This window comes from Boleophthalmus pectinirostris, unplaced genomic scaffold (assembly GCF_026225935.1).
Source record: "Boleophthalmus pectinirostris isolate CB_2022bp ecotype Guang Dong unplaced genomic scaffold, ASM2622593v1 HiC_scaffold_11, whole genome shotgun sequence".
Classification (NCBI taxonomy): domain Eukaryota; kingdom Metazoa; phylum Chordata; class Actinopteri; order Gobiiformes; family Gobiidae; genus Boleophthalmus; species Boleophthalmus pectinirostris.
In genome coordinates this window covers 22,121,487-22,136,282 of record NW_026570994.1, presented here as the reverse complement: position 1 = coordinate 22,136,282, position 14,796 = coordinate 22,121,487, and the positions used below count along the sequence as shown (strand labels likewise).

General features: G+C 36.8%; 2 protein-coding genes across 2 annotated transcripts in view; one reads left to right on the top strand and one right to left on the bottom strand.

Moving 5' to 3' along the window:
* Positions 1–3,325: 3,325 nt before the first annotated feature.
* LOC110163254 (dTDP-D-glucose 4,6-dehydratase) lies at positions 3,326–12,737 on the bottom strand. The gene is made up of 12 exons (XM_055164271.1): positions 12,524–12,737; positions 12,250–12,316; positions 12,067–12,135; positions 11,303–11,393; positions 9,659–9,807; positions 8,013–8,111; positions 7,542–7,601; positions 7,426–7,469; positions 5,858–6,023; positions 5,544–5,599; positions 4,634–4,731; positions 3,326–3,699 (listed from the first exon to the last, which is right to left on the bottom strand). Exons 1-12 carry the CDS (start codon positions 12,568–12,570, stop codon positions 3,602–3,604), a joined length of 1,044 nt encoding a protein of 347 aa, XP_055020246.1. The 5' UTR covers positions 12,571–12,737; the 3' UTR covers positions 3,326–3,601.
* Positions 12,738–14,245: 1,508 nt separating this feature from the next.
* Positions 14,246–14,796, top strand: part of gpr180 (G protein-coupled receptor 180) — a 10,841-nt gene continuing 10,290 nt past the window's right edge. Inside the window, exon 1 of the mRNA XM_020928177.2 lies at positions 14,246–14,479. Within this exon, the coding sequence (XP_020783836.2) occupies positions 14,341–14,479 (139 nt within the window). The 5' untranslated portion in view covers positions 14,246–14,340. The remainder of the gene's footprint in view (positions 14,480–14,796) is intronic.

Genomic DNA, 14,796 nt, shown 5'->3' with positions numbered 1-14,796 from the left:
GTCTTACGCAATTTCCAATCCAATCAAAATCCAATGTTTATATAAAAAGTTATCGACCATGGTTCTATGAAATACTATTTTCACTCCACGGTGTATTTCAAATTTATCAATAAACGTTAGTCAAATTATTTAAAACAAGTAATTCATAGTGAGCCCAATAACAACCAAATTATGTATCACGCTAAACTTAATTAGCCTAGTTAGCGGCTAAGGCTAAGTAGCATTTTAGGTTTAAAATATGTCAAAAAATAAAAATAAAATAGCCCAGTAGATTGTAAAATTTGCCTATACAAACACAAATTCTACACTGATCAAAACAAAATGTCAAATTGAAAAACTAGTTTGGACTGTTTTGAATTTTATTTAAAAGGAAATGTCCATATTTGGGTCGCCATAGCAACCCTTACACAGTTCCGCGTGTTCCTGCTGCTAGTTTGTCGTAACTTATCAAGCGTTTTTTGTTTAGTTTAGGTTTTTTTTTCCTTTTTTTTTTTTCTTTTATTTGGAGAAATATTTATTTTTATAACAAGAAACCGAAAATAACAAGATCACCGTTTCGACACGAGACGGCGGTCGTAAAGAAGAATAAAGTGACTTGACCAAAAGACGGTAAACAACACTGGCTAACTGAATGTTGGATGTCATTGTATGCGTGCAAATTTCTATTTTTCTGGGGTAGTGTGAGCTTTTTATTGTCAAAAACACACAATGTGTATGAGTCTTTCTTTGGATATGTCACTGGAAACGGGGGAATGACAATTTTTATAACCAGAATAATCGTTTTTAACTATTTCGCAGTCGTATTTTGAGTACCGTAATATTAAGATACTAAACGTAAACAGGTTCACAATTTCTCAAGTTAAATTAACGTTATAATTATTGGATATGAAGTTACTTAAAGCCTCACTGCGTAACATTTCGGCCAGTAAACAGCATGGCGTTTGGTTTAGTCCATTTATTGGCAAGAAATGTTACACAGAACGTTAAATTTTAAAACAAACACTACTTATAAGCTTGTATTTACTTACATTGTACTAAAAAAAATTGTACTTAAAACCCCGAAAATGTGTCATATTCAAAGAAACCTGCTACAAAACTTCAAAATATTGGATTGAATTTCTGATCCATGACTCTTTCCTTAAAAAACGAAACCGGAAAAATCACTACATCTATTCGAAATTGGCCGGATACGAATTTAAAATCTTAACTATGCCAAGGTTTGGATTACCTAAAAACTGCTAAAAGCGTTCAAATAATAAAAGATTTTGTATAAAAAATAGTATACCCTACGGAAATTAGTCAACTGTTTTGTTTTGGGGTTTTTTTGTCTTTTGAGTTTTTCCACTATTTCCTTCCTGGTTGGAGTAACACCTTTTGTGATTGTCTGGCAAAGTCTTCATAAACACGGTATAACTGTGGATTTATTGCTATGCTGTTGTGATTTGAATATTTTCAGGCCGATTTTTAACACTGGTGTTCAAACTTAAGATGAATTTGGACCAATCGGAGCGAAGTTTTAGTACATGACCTGGTTGGATTCTGGGTCTCCGATTGGTCGAATTGGTCCCACGGTGACACGGGAGGTGACGCGAAGAAGCGGCCTGGTAGTTAGTATTTGCTTTATGTATTAGTTTAGCAGTTGTGCACGATTGAGGAGCACTGCACGAAGTTAAAAAATAAATGAAAACTGTGCATCTATTCTGATTTTACCACAAATAAAAGTTTGAATTTGCAAATGTAACGAGACTCGTGGTGTGTTTTGTGCAAATGTGTTTTTATTTTTCTATTATGTCATGTTTATGTCAAAATGGCTAAATATGTGGATTTTTGTCAATCCTTTTTTCAAATTATAATAGTCTTACAAGGTGATTTGTGTAACTTTTCTGGTGGAGGGTCCGTCCGTTTTTTTTTTTTTCATTTTTTATTTTTGTTTTGAGCAAGGTACATACGTAAGGATATGTTCATGTACATCAGTGGTGTCAAATTAAAATTCAGAGAGGCCAAAATTTAAACCTGGGACTAAGTCTTGGGTCAAACTAAATATTTATTGCAAAATTTCAACATCTTCATGCTTTTTCTTTTGAGATCTGTAATGTTAAACCTTTTCTTATTCAAATAAATGTTTAATAATAGTTTTGCTTAAACACTGAATCCAGAACAAACAAAATATAAAAATTTAAATGATGTCTCTAATAAAATAAAACAAAAAATAAAATGTCTATCTGTGGCCAGCGGGCAGCTCTAATACATGTTTGATATGATCTCTCGGGCCAAATATAATTATACTGCGGGCCAAATTTGGCCCCCAGGCCTGAGTTTGACATGCCTAAAGTTCATATTTGAGAGCATTTCTGGTGCTCAAAAAGAGCAGGTTGAAGTTAAGTAAAAAACCTTATGTCCTACCACACATGCTTGTCTGTATGGTGATGTTTTTGCTTTTTCTGGAATGTTCCACAGTAGCATCGTTGTGGCATTAAACCTTTCTATCTTCACGGAAACCAACCCAGACCAAATTACAGGTCAGATCTGTGGAGAGGCGACCCCCACTCACAGTCAGAATCAGTTTTCAGTCTGTTTTTCTAGGTATGCTTGAGCTATAAAACCACCTGTAATTGAATAAATGTAATGTAGAGCTGTTTAATGTCACACTGTGGAACATTCTATCTATACCGAGTAATGACATCTCCATAGAAACAAGCAGGTGACTGACAGACCCTCCACCAGAAAAGTTAGGAGATAAGCAAACTCAACTATTTGGAGCTTTCGATCTTTTCTGTCTGAAGAGGTTTTCGAGTCATCCGTGCATGTTTGACTAATCTAGCGATCTCTCCTGGGCCCTATTCAAACCCTCTTTACGGTTAGCAGTATGAGTCTGTACGAGGCTCCGCCCACAAGCCAATTCGTGTTCCACAATCCTCCATAAATATACAAAAGCATCATAAAAAACTGTACACTACAGCTTGACAAACCTGATGCGATGTGCGGTAGTTTCACTAGTGGGATTCACGCTGATTGTGTTGTGATAGCGCTCAGAAGGGGGAGTAACTTAGCACGGAGAGCAAAGGGAAAGGAGATTGTTAAACAGGTTAATATGTTGTTTTTAGCAACTAGAGCATTTCCAAACCAATAAAAACTAACATAATGATTTAAATATGTTATGTTTTAGCAGTTAATGGTCTTGTTTCCATGGAGATGTTCTTGTGTTGTCTAGAATGTTCCGTTATAAAACTCATCTGTCTTACATGAATTCTCTCTTTTTTTTAAATTATTAAATACCTTGAAACCGTAATTAGTTAAAAGTTTCACCCCAAAAACAAGACAATAATACAACAATTTCAAGTTTTTAATTTACTAAACAGTTCTAAGCATTTTCATTTATTCAAATTAAATTAAAAATATAAATTAAATATTACAGTCGTGTGAGAAATGATTAACGTCTTGATTTGGCTGTAACCGTTTGGCACCGACGCTCCACAAAAGTTTTACACTTAATAAAAGCTGCAAATCAGCCATAGATCCCGTCCGCACAAATATTATGAATAAAAATAAAAATACTCCACAAGTGAAGCAGGTGAAGCCGCCGCCCCCTGGAGGCCGACGCTCAAAGTGCAGCTCGAAACTCCTCCGGTTTGGGGAGGTTTTGTTTTGGGTCGTCACTTGGATCGGGCCAGAAGTTTGGGTTTTCCTCGTACCATTTTACTGAAAGCGAAACAAGAAATGATTTGACATTAACGAAGGAATAAGTTGAGTTAACAAGTTCAGTTCAGTCGGGAAATTTTAAACCAAAACCAAAATGAAAAAACAGATGATGATTCGTTTCAGTTTTTGATTTTGTGTTTAAATGAAAAATGGAAAAAAAAGGATAACGACCGTTTCCCATTTACGTGATTTAAACTGCGATGCCGGACTCATACGGACTGAACCATTTTCAGTTCTGGTCTGGTCCCGGTCTCAGTCCTGATCCTGTTGCCGGCCTCAGTCCCGGCCTCAGTCCCGGCCTCAGTCCCGGCCTCAGTTCCCGGCCTCAGTCCCGGCCTCAGTCCCGGCCTCAGTTCCGGCCTCAGTCCCGGTCTGGTCCCGGTCTCAGTTCAGGTCTCAGTGCCGGCCTCAGTCCCGGTCTCAGTCCTTGTCTCGGTCCCGGTCTCAGTCCCGGTCCCTGTCCCAGTCTTGGTCTGGTCCCGGTCTAAGTCCTGGTCTCACTTCCGGTCTGGCTTTGGTCTGGTTGAATCTGTTTCAGTCCTGGTTCAGTCCGTTATCAGTTTTTTTTCCATTTTTCATTTAAACACAAAATCGAAAACTGAAAAAAGCGAGTCATTATCTGTTTTGTTTTTTTTCATTTTGGTTTTAACTCGTCTTATTCCACCAGTTTACACCAAAATGGGACACCGGCAGAACACATGTTGAAAACCGATATCCGAGCCACCAAAATGTTCAGTATCGGTGCCGATATCTGATACAAATATCGTATCGGTGCATCCGTAGTTGTCACTCTTCAACCAATCAGCTTGGAGGATTCGTTTAAACGTCCTGAACCCAGAATCCCGGACTGATAAATGTGTAAAAGTCAAACTCAGAGCGACGCCTGGTTTGATTTTGATGAGTTTGTTTTGTTTTGTTTCTGTTGTGGTTTCACCTGTTTGTCTGAGGCCGTGAGTCCAGTCGACCTGAGCTCTCCAGCCGAGTCTGCGCAGCTTCTCACAGTGAATGGGGTAACGCAGGTCCACCTGAGGTCTGCACGTACACAAAGACAAAATATAAAACACACAAACACACAAACACACGAGAGCAACAAGACTCAAAAAATAGATGACTTTTTAAAATTTTATATTATATTTTATTATATCTGATATTATGTCCTGGGACCAGACCAGGACTGAGACTGAGATCAGACCAGGACCAGACCAGGACAGACCAAGACTGAGACCGGGACCAGATTGGGACAAGATCAGGACTGAGACCAATTTAGTCCTGGTTTAGTCCTGGTTCAGATCTGGTTCACTTCTGGTTTATTCCTGATTCAGTCCTGGTTTAGACCTGGTTTAGTCCTCGTTTAAACCTGGTTTAGACCTGGTTCAGTCTTGGTTTAGTCCTGGTTCAGTTCTGGTTTAGTCCTGGTTTAGACCTGGTTTAGTCCTCGTTTAAACCTGGTTTAGTCCTGGTTTAGACCTGGTTTAGTCCTCGTTTAAACCTGGTTTTAGTCCTGGTTCAGTTCTGGTTTAGTCCTGGTTTAGACCTGGTTTAGTCCTCGTTTAAACCTGGTTTAGTCCTGGTTCAGTCCTGGTTTAGTCCTGGTTCAGTTCTGGTTTAGTCCTGGTTTAGACCTGGTTTAGTCTCGTTTAAACCTGGTTTAGACCTGGTTTAGTCCTGGTTTAGTCCTGGTTTAGTCCTTTTAGACCTGTTTAGTCCTGGTATAGACCTGGTTTAGTCGAGGCAAAAACAAATGAATGAACGACACACAGATTCTGGATCCTCCACCAGAAAAGTTACACACTGCACCTTTAATATTTTAATGTTTAAAGTTGTAAATTAAAAAGTGTAAATACCTGTCGGGAACAAACTCCATCCAGTCGCTCACTGCAGAATCAGGAACCTTTTTTATCTGGACAAAAAAACACGCATCACTAAAACTTTAAATAAGCTTCAATCAAGTGTATTTTTATTATTCATTTATTTATTTATAATAAATTTATTTATGTATTTATAATTTATTTATTAAGAATTTATTTATTATAATTTATTTATAATCTATTTATTTATTTATTTTGAATTAATTTATTTAGAATGTATGTATTTATTTATTCATTTATTTTTATTTATTTTTGTATTATTTTTCTCTACCGTGAACCAGGGACTGTACCATTTGGATGAGCTCTGTGGCCAGGTGCATGATGGGAACCTCACAGCCGGACCCCATGTTGTAGATTTCTCCCACAATCCCTTTCTCCAGGACGAGCAGGAAGGCACTGATGGCGTCGTCCACGAACAGGAAGTGACGCGATTTAGGCAGAGTTCCCTGGATCGTGCTAAAAAAACAAACAAAACTACAGATTATTCATTGTTTTGATGAAATTTTGACTTTTTTGTTTTCGATTTCCTGTTTTAATGTAGTTTCCTCGTCACAAACAGACCTGGAGTTTTGTTTCATTTGCACAAGTTCCGAGTTATTTTCTCAAACTGAAAACTCTCCTCACACTTCCTCCTTGTGATGTCACGAGCTCCACTGTGTTTTTAAACTCCACACAGCTTCACTGGAATCATTTGGATCATTTCAGTCCTGGAGTTGCCAAATCTCGACTGAACTAAAGGTAAAAGGATCTTAAAAACTACCTCTTTATGACATCACAAGGTGGAACAGAGTGTTGTGAGCTTTGGAGATGTACAGAGACTAAAAATGAAGAGTTACTCAAACAAAACACAAGTCCAGGTCTGTTTTTGTTTTTGTTTTTGAGGAGGGAACAACATTAGAACACGACTTAAAGTTCACAAGAGTCAGTTTTGTGTGATGCAGGAGCTTTAATAGAATGTAAAATTTCTGGTTTCTTTGAAGGACTGAACCAGGACTGAACCAGGACTAAACCAGGACTAAAACAGGACTGAACCAGGACTGAACCAGGACTAAAACAGGACTGAACCAGGACTGAACCAGGACTAAAACCAGGACTAAAACAGGACTGAACCAGGACTGAACCAGGACTAAACAGGACTGAACCAGGACTGAAACCAGGACCTGAACCAGGACTGAACCAGGACTAAACCAGGACTGAAAAAACAGGACTGAACCAGGACTGAACCAGGACTAAAACAGGACTGAACCAGGACTGAACCAGGACTAAAACAGGACTGAACCAGGACTAAAACAGGACTGAACCAGGACTAAAACAGGACTGAACCAGGACTGAACCAGGACTGAACCAGGACTGAACCAGGACTGAACCAGGACTAAAACAGGACTGAACCAGGACTGAAACAGGACTAAAACAGGACTAAAACAGGACTGAACCAGGACTGAACCAGGACGCCCATGCAGACTGTCGAGTGACCAGGACCAGGACCAGGACCAGGACCACACCAGGACCAGACCAAGATGGAGACTGAGACCAGACAGTGACAAGATCAGGACTGAGACCGGTCGGTTTAGTCCTGGGTTTAGTTTAGTCCTGGTTTAGTCTTGGTTTAGTCTTGGTTTAGTCTTGGTTTAGACCTGGCAGTTTAAGTCACGTAAACGGGAAACATCAGTTGTTGTTTTTTTTACATAAAATCGAAAAGTGAGACTCGTAATCACCTTTGGAGACGTAAACAGACAAATAATAAAGAGTTCCTCAAACTTGTGTGAATGAAAAAAAAACACAACTCCAGCTCTGTTTTTGTTTTTGAGGAGGGAACAACATCAGAACACGACTTAAAACTCCAACTAGTCCAACTTACCATTTCTGATTTCTGTGCAAGAGACTGATAAATCTCGGAATGACCTGGAAAATGCAGAATTAACTATAAGAAAAAAAAAAACATTTAAACTTTTTGTTAAGTAAAAAAATTCCTACCTTTTCCGTGTACTGCCTTGGTCCATAAATATTGTTGCTTCTTGTAATTATCACTGGAAACTAAAAAGAAAAAACAACACATGTATTAAATAAAATACAAGAATAGAATAGACGACACAATCTGTTTAGAGAAATAATAAATAACAACTTTTTTTTTTAGCTTTCTACCATGTTATAAATGTTATTCCTTCATTGAAAACACATCAAGTTTTAATCATATTTACATCAATAAATTATCTTTAATGAATCTGCTCCTGGTAAGTAGAAATGGCAGATATATCGAAAAATAGATAATATCACTACTGTTGTTTTGGTCTCAAACTTTGTAAAAAAGCTGCACATATTCCCACTTTTTTGTTTATTTCCAGTGTTTTATGTGACTCTAAACACGATCAAAGGTAGAATTTTTCATGGATTGCTGCAGAATTGTTTAAAGATAAATCCAAAATGAAAAAGTACAGATTCTTGTACCTCGTATTTCTCGCCGTACGACTGGACCAGAATCTCTGCAGCTGCTTTGGTGGCGGAGTAAGGATTGGACGGTCTCATTGGACTGAGCTCATCAAACTCCTGAAAACAAAACACAGATTATCGCGAATTTAAACACGATCTGGAAAAACTCTCATCGGTTAATTATGCTTTTGTATCTTTTATTGCAAAAACGTTTAGAGCAAATTGCGGCTGAAGGTTAAAATCCGTCGTCTGGAATTGAAAATATCGTTCAAAAACATTAAAATAAAACTTATAATGCCAGTTTGTTGCTTTTTGTTTGTTTGTTTTTTTCATGTCAGTTGTTTTTATTACACTGAAAAACATGCGTCTTTACTGAGAGGGGCTCGCATCTCCACAAACCTGACTCTTACTTGGTCTAAAGAGGCTCCTCCTGCTTGTTTCCATGAAATATTGTTCCTTTGGCTCTAATATTCCACAGTATGACGTAAAAAATATCTATCTCCATGGAAACCAAATCTGGTTTTAACTTTGCTTTTCCATGGAATCGATCAGGTGACAGAAAAGTTACACACTGTTACTTTAGGTGTTGTTTTGAATTTAGTTTGACACAATAAGGTTGAAAGATATGGGGAAAAAAATCATATCGATCAATCCCGATTAGCGCTTTCATTTGATTTAGTTGTATCAACACTAGGGCTGGTATCATTAAGAAGTTGCCGATACGATACATACCTCGATACCTAGGCCACGATACGATACATATCTCGAAACAGTGCACTTTCAATTCGATACGATATATTTCAAACCGATTCGATACGGTTCAATAAAAACAATGGCTAAATCAGTGGCTGTGACACTAAAAGTCTTTGTTAAACCACTTCTTGTGCAAAGTGAATATGAAACAAAAAAATTTTAATCCTCAAAACTGTGAAAATGTCAAATGTGTCGCATGCAGTGCAAAAAATTTAATCTAGCCAAGTTAAGATGACTTGAATTAAGAAAATTTTACCATAATTTGAGTAAATTCCACTTGACAAGTTAAATTATCTATCAGCGGAATATGTTTTTTTGTACTTAAAATATGAAAATACAACTTGCTACACTTAAAAAAAGAAAAACAACAATCTTTAAAATAAGAAATTAAATCAAATGTCGCTTGAATTTAGAAAAACACTTATTCCATTGGTAGAGTCGACTCAGATAAAGTCAAATGTTCTTCATTTTCATTTTAATGAACCTTTTTGCCGTGTGAACGAGTTTCCTTCCACTAAACAAGCAACAAAACTGGTAGCTGTAACAAAATAATTTAGTAAAATACACCAAAAATACTCGATACGCGATATATCGATACAGCAGCCCACGATATCGATACTGTATCACTACATTAAACAATACGATATATCGATATTTCAATATTTTTGCACAGCCCTAATCAACACAATTAAATACTACTTTATATTACTTAAATAAGCAAAACAAGGCTTTAATACTTTAACAAGGCTTTAACACTGAAAATAGACACATTTCTTCCTCTTACATCTGCTCCAAAGTTCATTCTTTTACTGAGTTCTTCATTAAAAACACACAACAAGATCATTGACAATTACAAATAACTCAGTCTTAATTCAAATTCGACTCATTCTAAAGCCACAACACACAAGTACCTGGTCGATCCCCGGCCCGTAGACCTCGTCCGTACTGACATAAATAAACCGCTGTAGTTTGTGTGGAGCTTGTTGAGCGGCTCTCAGTAAAACTCTGGTCCCCTCGACGTTCACGCGCTGGAAATCTGACGGACATTTGAAAGACGACTCTGAAATCAAACAGGAATTACATTTAATAATTACATTTTTGCACCACCTCTTGTACATAACTGTGATATACTGTTTTGACATGATTATATTTCTGAATTTTACTTACTTGTACATAAACATTTATATAATTATGCCGCATTTTACATGTTTTACTCTTTGTTATCGTGATATATTGTGATGTGTGAGCCCCTGTGTCCAAGTCATTTCCCTTGTGGATCAATAAAGTTTGTCTAAGTCTAATATTTGGAAATAAAGAAGTAGTATAAACTAGTTAGAATAACAATAATGACAGAATTGCTGGGGGCAGATTAAATAAATAGTGTTAAAGAGCAATTTTTTTGTTGTAAAACAGTGAGTTCTTGGGTCTGATCCAGGGGTGGGCAAACTTTTTGACTCGTGGGCCACAAAGGGTTCTTCTAAAATTTGACAGAGGGGTTAGACCAAGAGCAGATGGATGGAGTTTTTTTGGTAATCCACTTCATAAGAGGAAAAAAACACATCACATATGACTGAAATATCCCATAGTTGAAAATCATTACAACAAAATATCTGTCTTTCAAGTCCCACGGTATTTACTGTTTACTGAAATGACTTTTAAAACACTGAAAATTATTATTATTATTCAAGTTCGGCAGAAATGATCAGGTTCATCATTTGTGAATTTTAGGGCTGTAAACCTTTAGTCGTTTAGTCGATTAATCGGTCAGTGTAGTTAGTTGAAAGTTGTATTTGTTGATTCAAAGGGATGGGACAAGATCTCGTGAGACAAAATGATCTCGTGAGATTTTTTTCCCCTCGTATTTTTACATTTGCCTTGGATAAAAATGGGTTTAACTTTGTTTCGAGTGACCCTCTTAGAAGCGAAAATTCCCAAAAGTTGTACTACAGTGACAGCGGTCCTGTGAAGTAAAATCAAATAAGTAAAATGTGAACTGAATGGCACAGTTTACTCCTAAAAAATAATATCAAAACCTTGTCTTGTCTCGTTCTGATGGACCAAATCTTGTTAATAATTTTAGGATTTACATGTGACAACAAGAGAAAGGAGAAGTGAGTGATTGAGCTGATGATGTAGAAAAGTCTGATTAAACTCCAGACTCCACACGCTGAATCTGTTTTTATATAAATACACTGTTTCCTCGTCCTTTTTTTCTGCATAAATAGTAGTTTTCGCATGAGCTCCCCCTGCAGGTGTAGTTCTGTGAGCGCAGTTTGGGTCAGACACGCAGAGAAACTTAGACTGAAACGACCTTTATTGATCCGCAAGGGAAATGATTTGGACAGAGACACGTGACACTGTAGTTTGAGGCTTTTACCACGGAGACATTTTAGTCCAGAATCGATCAGTTGGAAGGACGTGTCTTTAGTCCAACGTGAATTTCTTCAGTCGACTACAGACCTTTTACAGATTTCATGGTAAAGTAAAGAGTAATCAGCCCTCATCTGGGAGTATGAAACCACAAATAAAAAAATAGTAAATAAAATAAAACTTACCGACGTGTGTCTTAGCTGCCAGGTGAAAAATGACGTCAATGTTTTGGGTGTTGAAAATGTGATGAACCAGTCGAAAGCTGCAAACATCCCCCTGATTTAAAGACAAAAAAAAAGATATTTATTATTATTTTATCATAGCTGCAACAATCCATGGTAGGAGTAATAGTTTGAACACATATTATAAGATAAACAATGGAATGTAACTGGCTGTTTCAAGGATGGAACCAACATGTTATGAACTAAAATATAATCTACAAACAGTGTTGGAACGTAACGAAGCAAAAGTAGTAAAGTACTGTAATAAATTTGAGGTATCGCTACATTTAAGAGTGAATATCTGTACTTTATATGACATTTTTGAACTGTACTGCAAAGTAAAAGAATTTTTATTATAGTTTGAGACCTGCTGAAAAGCCTGAGTGTTTATTTTGGCACCTTTGTACTTTAAGCAAACAAAAAATATACAAATAAAAACAGATCATTTGTTTCTACTGAACAAAATTCAACACAAATCTGTATCAAAATCACTACATTTGAAGCTTTTAGATCTCAAACTCTGCTCAAAATACTTACTTTTAACTCTTTAAGTACATTTTGAGTATTTATTCATGTCATAATTTACTTCTACTTGAGTATTTTTTGCTTCAGTATCTGTACTTTTACCTTAACTTGTACATTTTAAGTAACTATTTTGAGTACTTCCATCACTGCTACAAAGGATTCACATTCAGTAAATCTGGAGTGATTTCAAGTCATATTTTTACTTGAATGAATGAGTAGTTTGGTCTGTCCTCCACATTTTCCAGGCTCCTCGGGCTGCAGCAGGAATCCAGCTACGAAACACACAAAGAGACCATTCAAAACTCCACCAAAAACTCCAAATTCATTCACCACCGGCACTGCTTTTTACCTCAAATTAATTATTTATCTTAATATTTTAGACTTACTATGTCCAGGTTTATAATCCTCCAGTCTGGATGTCTGTTGACGAGGTGTGTGACAAGATGGGAGCCTCTAAAAACAAAAAAAAATTGGTTATAAAACTATTAATTTGCATATTGGGTTGAAAAAAGTCAAGGGAATTTATCACAAACACCAACTAATTTACAATATTTAAACAGGGATTGCGTAAGAAATGACAAATCAGTGACAAATCACATTTTATTTTGACATATAATGCAGAAAAAATATTATGAAATTATTTTATAACGCAATACTTACATGAATCCTGAGCCTCCAGTCACCAAAACAGTTCTCTTGTAGCCCATTTTCTCTCATTACAACCAAATTTTAAGCGGATAAAATTAGTAGGACATTAACAGCAACATGTTATATTTTTTTGAAATGTTTTAAATGTGTAATTTGTTGTCAAAAGCCAAAAATCTGTAGCTTTTTGGGGAGATCGATGCTTTCTCCTGCCTACATCCCGACAGTAGAGGTCCTTTTCCGGCAGCGTTGACACGTTGGTGATGGGCGGGTCTTAGTTAGATTTCTGCGTTCTGATTGGCTAAAAATTGCAGCGTCACAAAATCTAAGCGTTCTGATTGGAGGATTTTGATGTCACCCAAACTGTCAATCGTGCCGACTTGGCGTCACCGCGACGTAAAGGCGTCTAAAAGAAAACGACCAACTTCCTGTTAGTGTTCACAAATAAAAGTTTTTGAAACAATATCTGATTAATTTAAGCCGTATTTATTCACAGCTTCATGTATTTTATTGTTTATAAGATTATTATACGGATATATTTACTCTAGATGCTTTATTTTACGAGAATAAAGTCGTAACATTTTGACATTAAAGTTGTAATATTATGAGAATAAAGTCGAAGCCAGAAAAAGTCGTAATTTTACGAAGAATACAGTCATAATTTTACAGGAATAAAGTCATAATTTTACTAGAATAAAGTCGAAGTTAATATAAAGTCGTAACATTATGAGAATAAAGTTATAATTTTACGAGAATGAAGTCGTAATAAAATCAAAGTCAAAGTGAAAAATGTGGCAGAAGAAGAACCTGGTTTTTCAAGATAAAAATAAGAAAACGAACAACAATTTTCTTCATTATTTGCACCTCTGGACTGAACCAGGACTAAACCAGGACTAAACCAGGTCCAAGACCAGACCGGGACTGAGACCAGGACTTAGACAAGGACTGAGTCAGGGACCAAGACTGAGACCGGGATCAGACAAGAACTGAGACCGGGATTGAGACCGGGAACAGGACCAGGACTGAGACTGGGACCAGACCAGGACTGAAAACGGTTTAGTCCTGGTTCAGTCCTGGTTTAGTCCTGGTTCAGTCCTGGTTCAGTCCGTATGCGGCGCAATATTCCGCATCACATTTAAAAGTCACGTAAACGCCATTTCCCATTTCCGTGACTTAAACCAGGACTAAACTAGGACTAAACCGTTTTCAATCCTGGTCTGGTCCCGGTCTCAAACCTGGTCTTTCTGGTTTGGTTCCAGACCTGGTTTAGTCCTGGTTTAGTCCTGATTCAGTCGAATGTACGAATGATACACAGATTCTTCTCCTTTACAAAATGCTCCAAATTCTCCACTCGTTCAGACTTTACGAGCAGCCGATGTTCTCATAATATTACAACTTTATTTTGACTACGACTTTATTCTCATAAAATTACTACTTTATTCTTTTAAGTTTACGACTTTATTCTCATAAAAAAAAATAAAAGACTATTCTAGTAAAATTTCGACTTTTTCTGGCTTTGACTTTATTCTCATAATATTACGAGTTTAATGTCGAAATGTTACGACTTTATTCTCGTAGCGCCAGCCTTTTTTAAATTTTTTTTTTATTTTTTTTTTTTTTTAATCTGACCCTTATACACCGTCGTATTATTTTGTGTCGTATAAACAGAAAAAATACAAATTGTGCTTTTAATTTGTTCTACTTCCGCTAAAACGATGCTAACGCTAAATAGCTTCACGCTCCCGGTTTTACTTCTGGCTTCGTGGCTCATTGAATTGGGACACGATTATTGGAAATTTGCGGCTATTTCGCGAACGCATTTAAGGGTTAAAATGTGGCGTTTGTTAGCCCTGTTTTTGTGCGTTTTGCGGCTTTTTCCGGCGACCCGGGCCAAGACTGTGACGGGAGTTTTTAAGAGCGAAGTGGCCAGGGAGAGAAATGGCCAGTACATCACTAAATTCATGTTTGGAGGTAAGTGAAGGCGTGGAGATGTGCAAACGTGTCCTGTCTGCAGCATCTACACAAACACGAGCACTATTACCAATTAACCGAATAATATGTCTTAATAAAATCTGAATATTGCCCCAATCTGCACCAATGCGTGTAAGTAACGTGTTATCAACAGATTTGTACACGATCATGACTATATTTTGCATTATACATATGTTTTTAATAAATGATTTTCAGTGTTGGGAAGGTGACTTTTAAAATGGTTTCCCCTACAGATGACAGATTACACACCCCAAAATGTAGTTTGTAACGTAATCCATTAAATTACTTAAACTGAG

What these genes read in the sequence shown, in the direction of transcription:
- LOC110163254 (XM_055164271.1), bottom strand. Translation starts at nt 12,570, where the DNA reads ATGGGCTACAAGAGAACTGTTTTGGTGACTGGAGGCTCAGGATTCAT. An exon ending in ACTGGAGGCTCAGGATTCAT is followed by an intron (nt 12,317 to 12,523) that starts GTAAGTATTGCG and finishes TTTTGTTTTTAG; the next exon opens with AGGCTCCCATCTTGTCACAC. An exon ending in GGCAGCTAAGACACACGTCG is followed by an intron (nt 9,808 to 11,302) that starts GTAAGTTTTATT and finishes GTTTGATTTCAG; the next exon opens with AGTCGTCTTTCAAATGTCCG.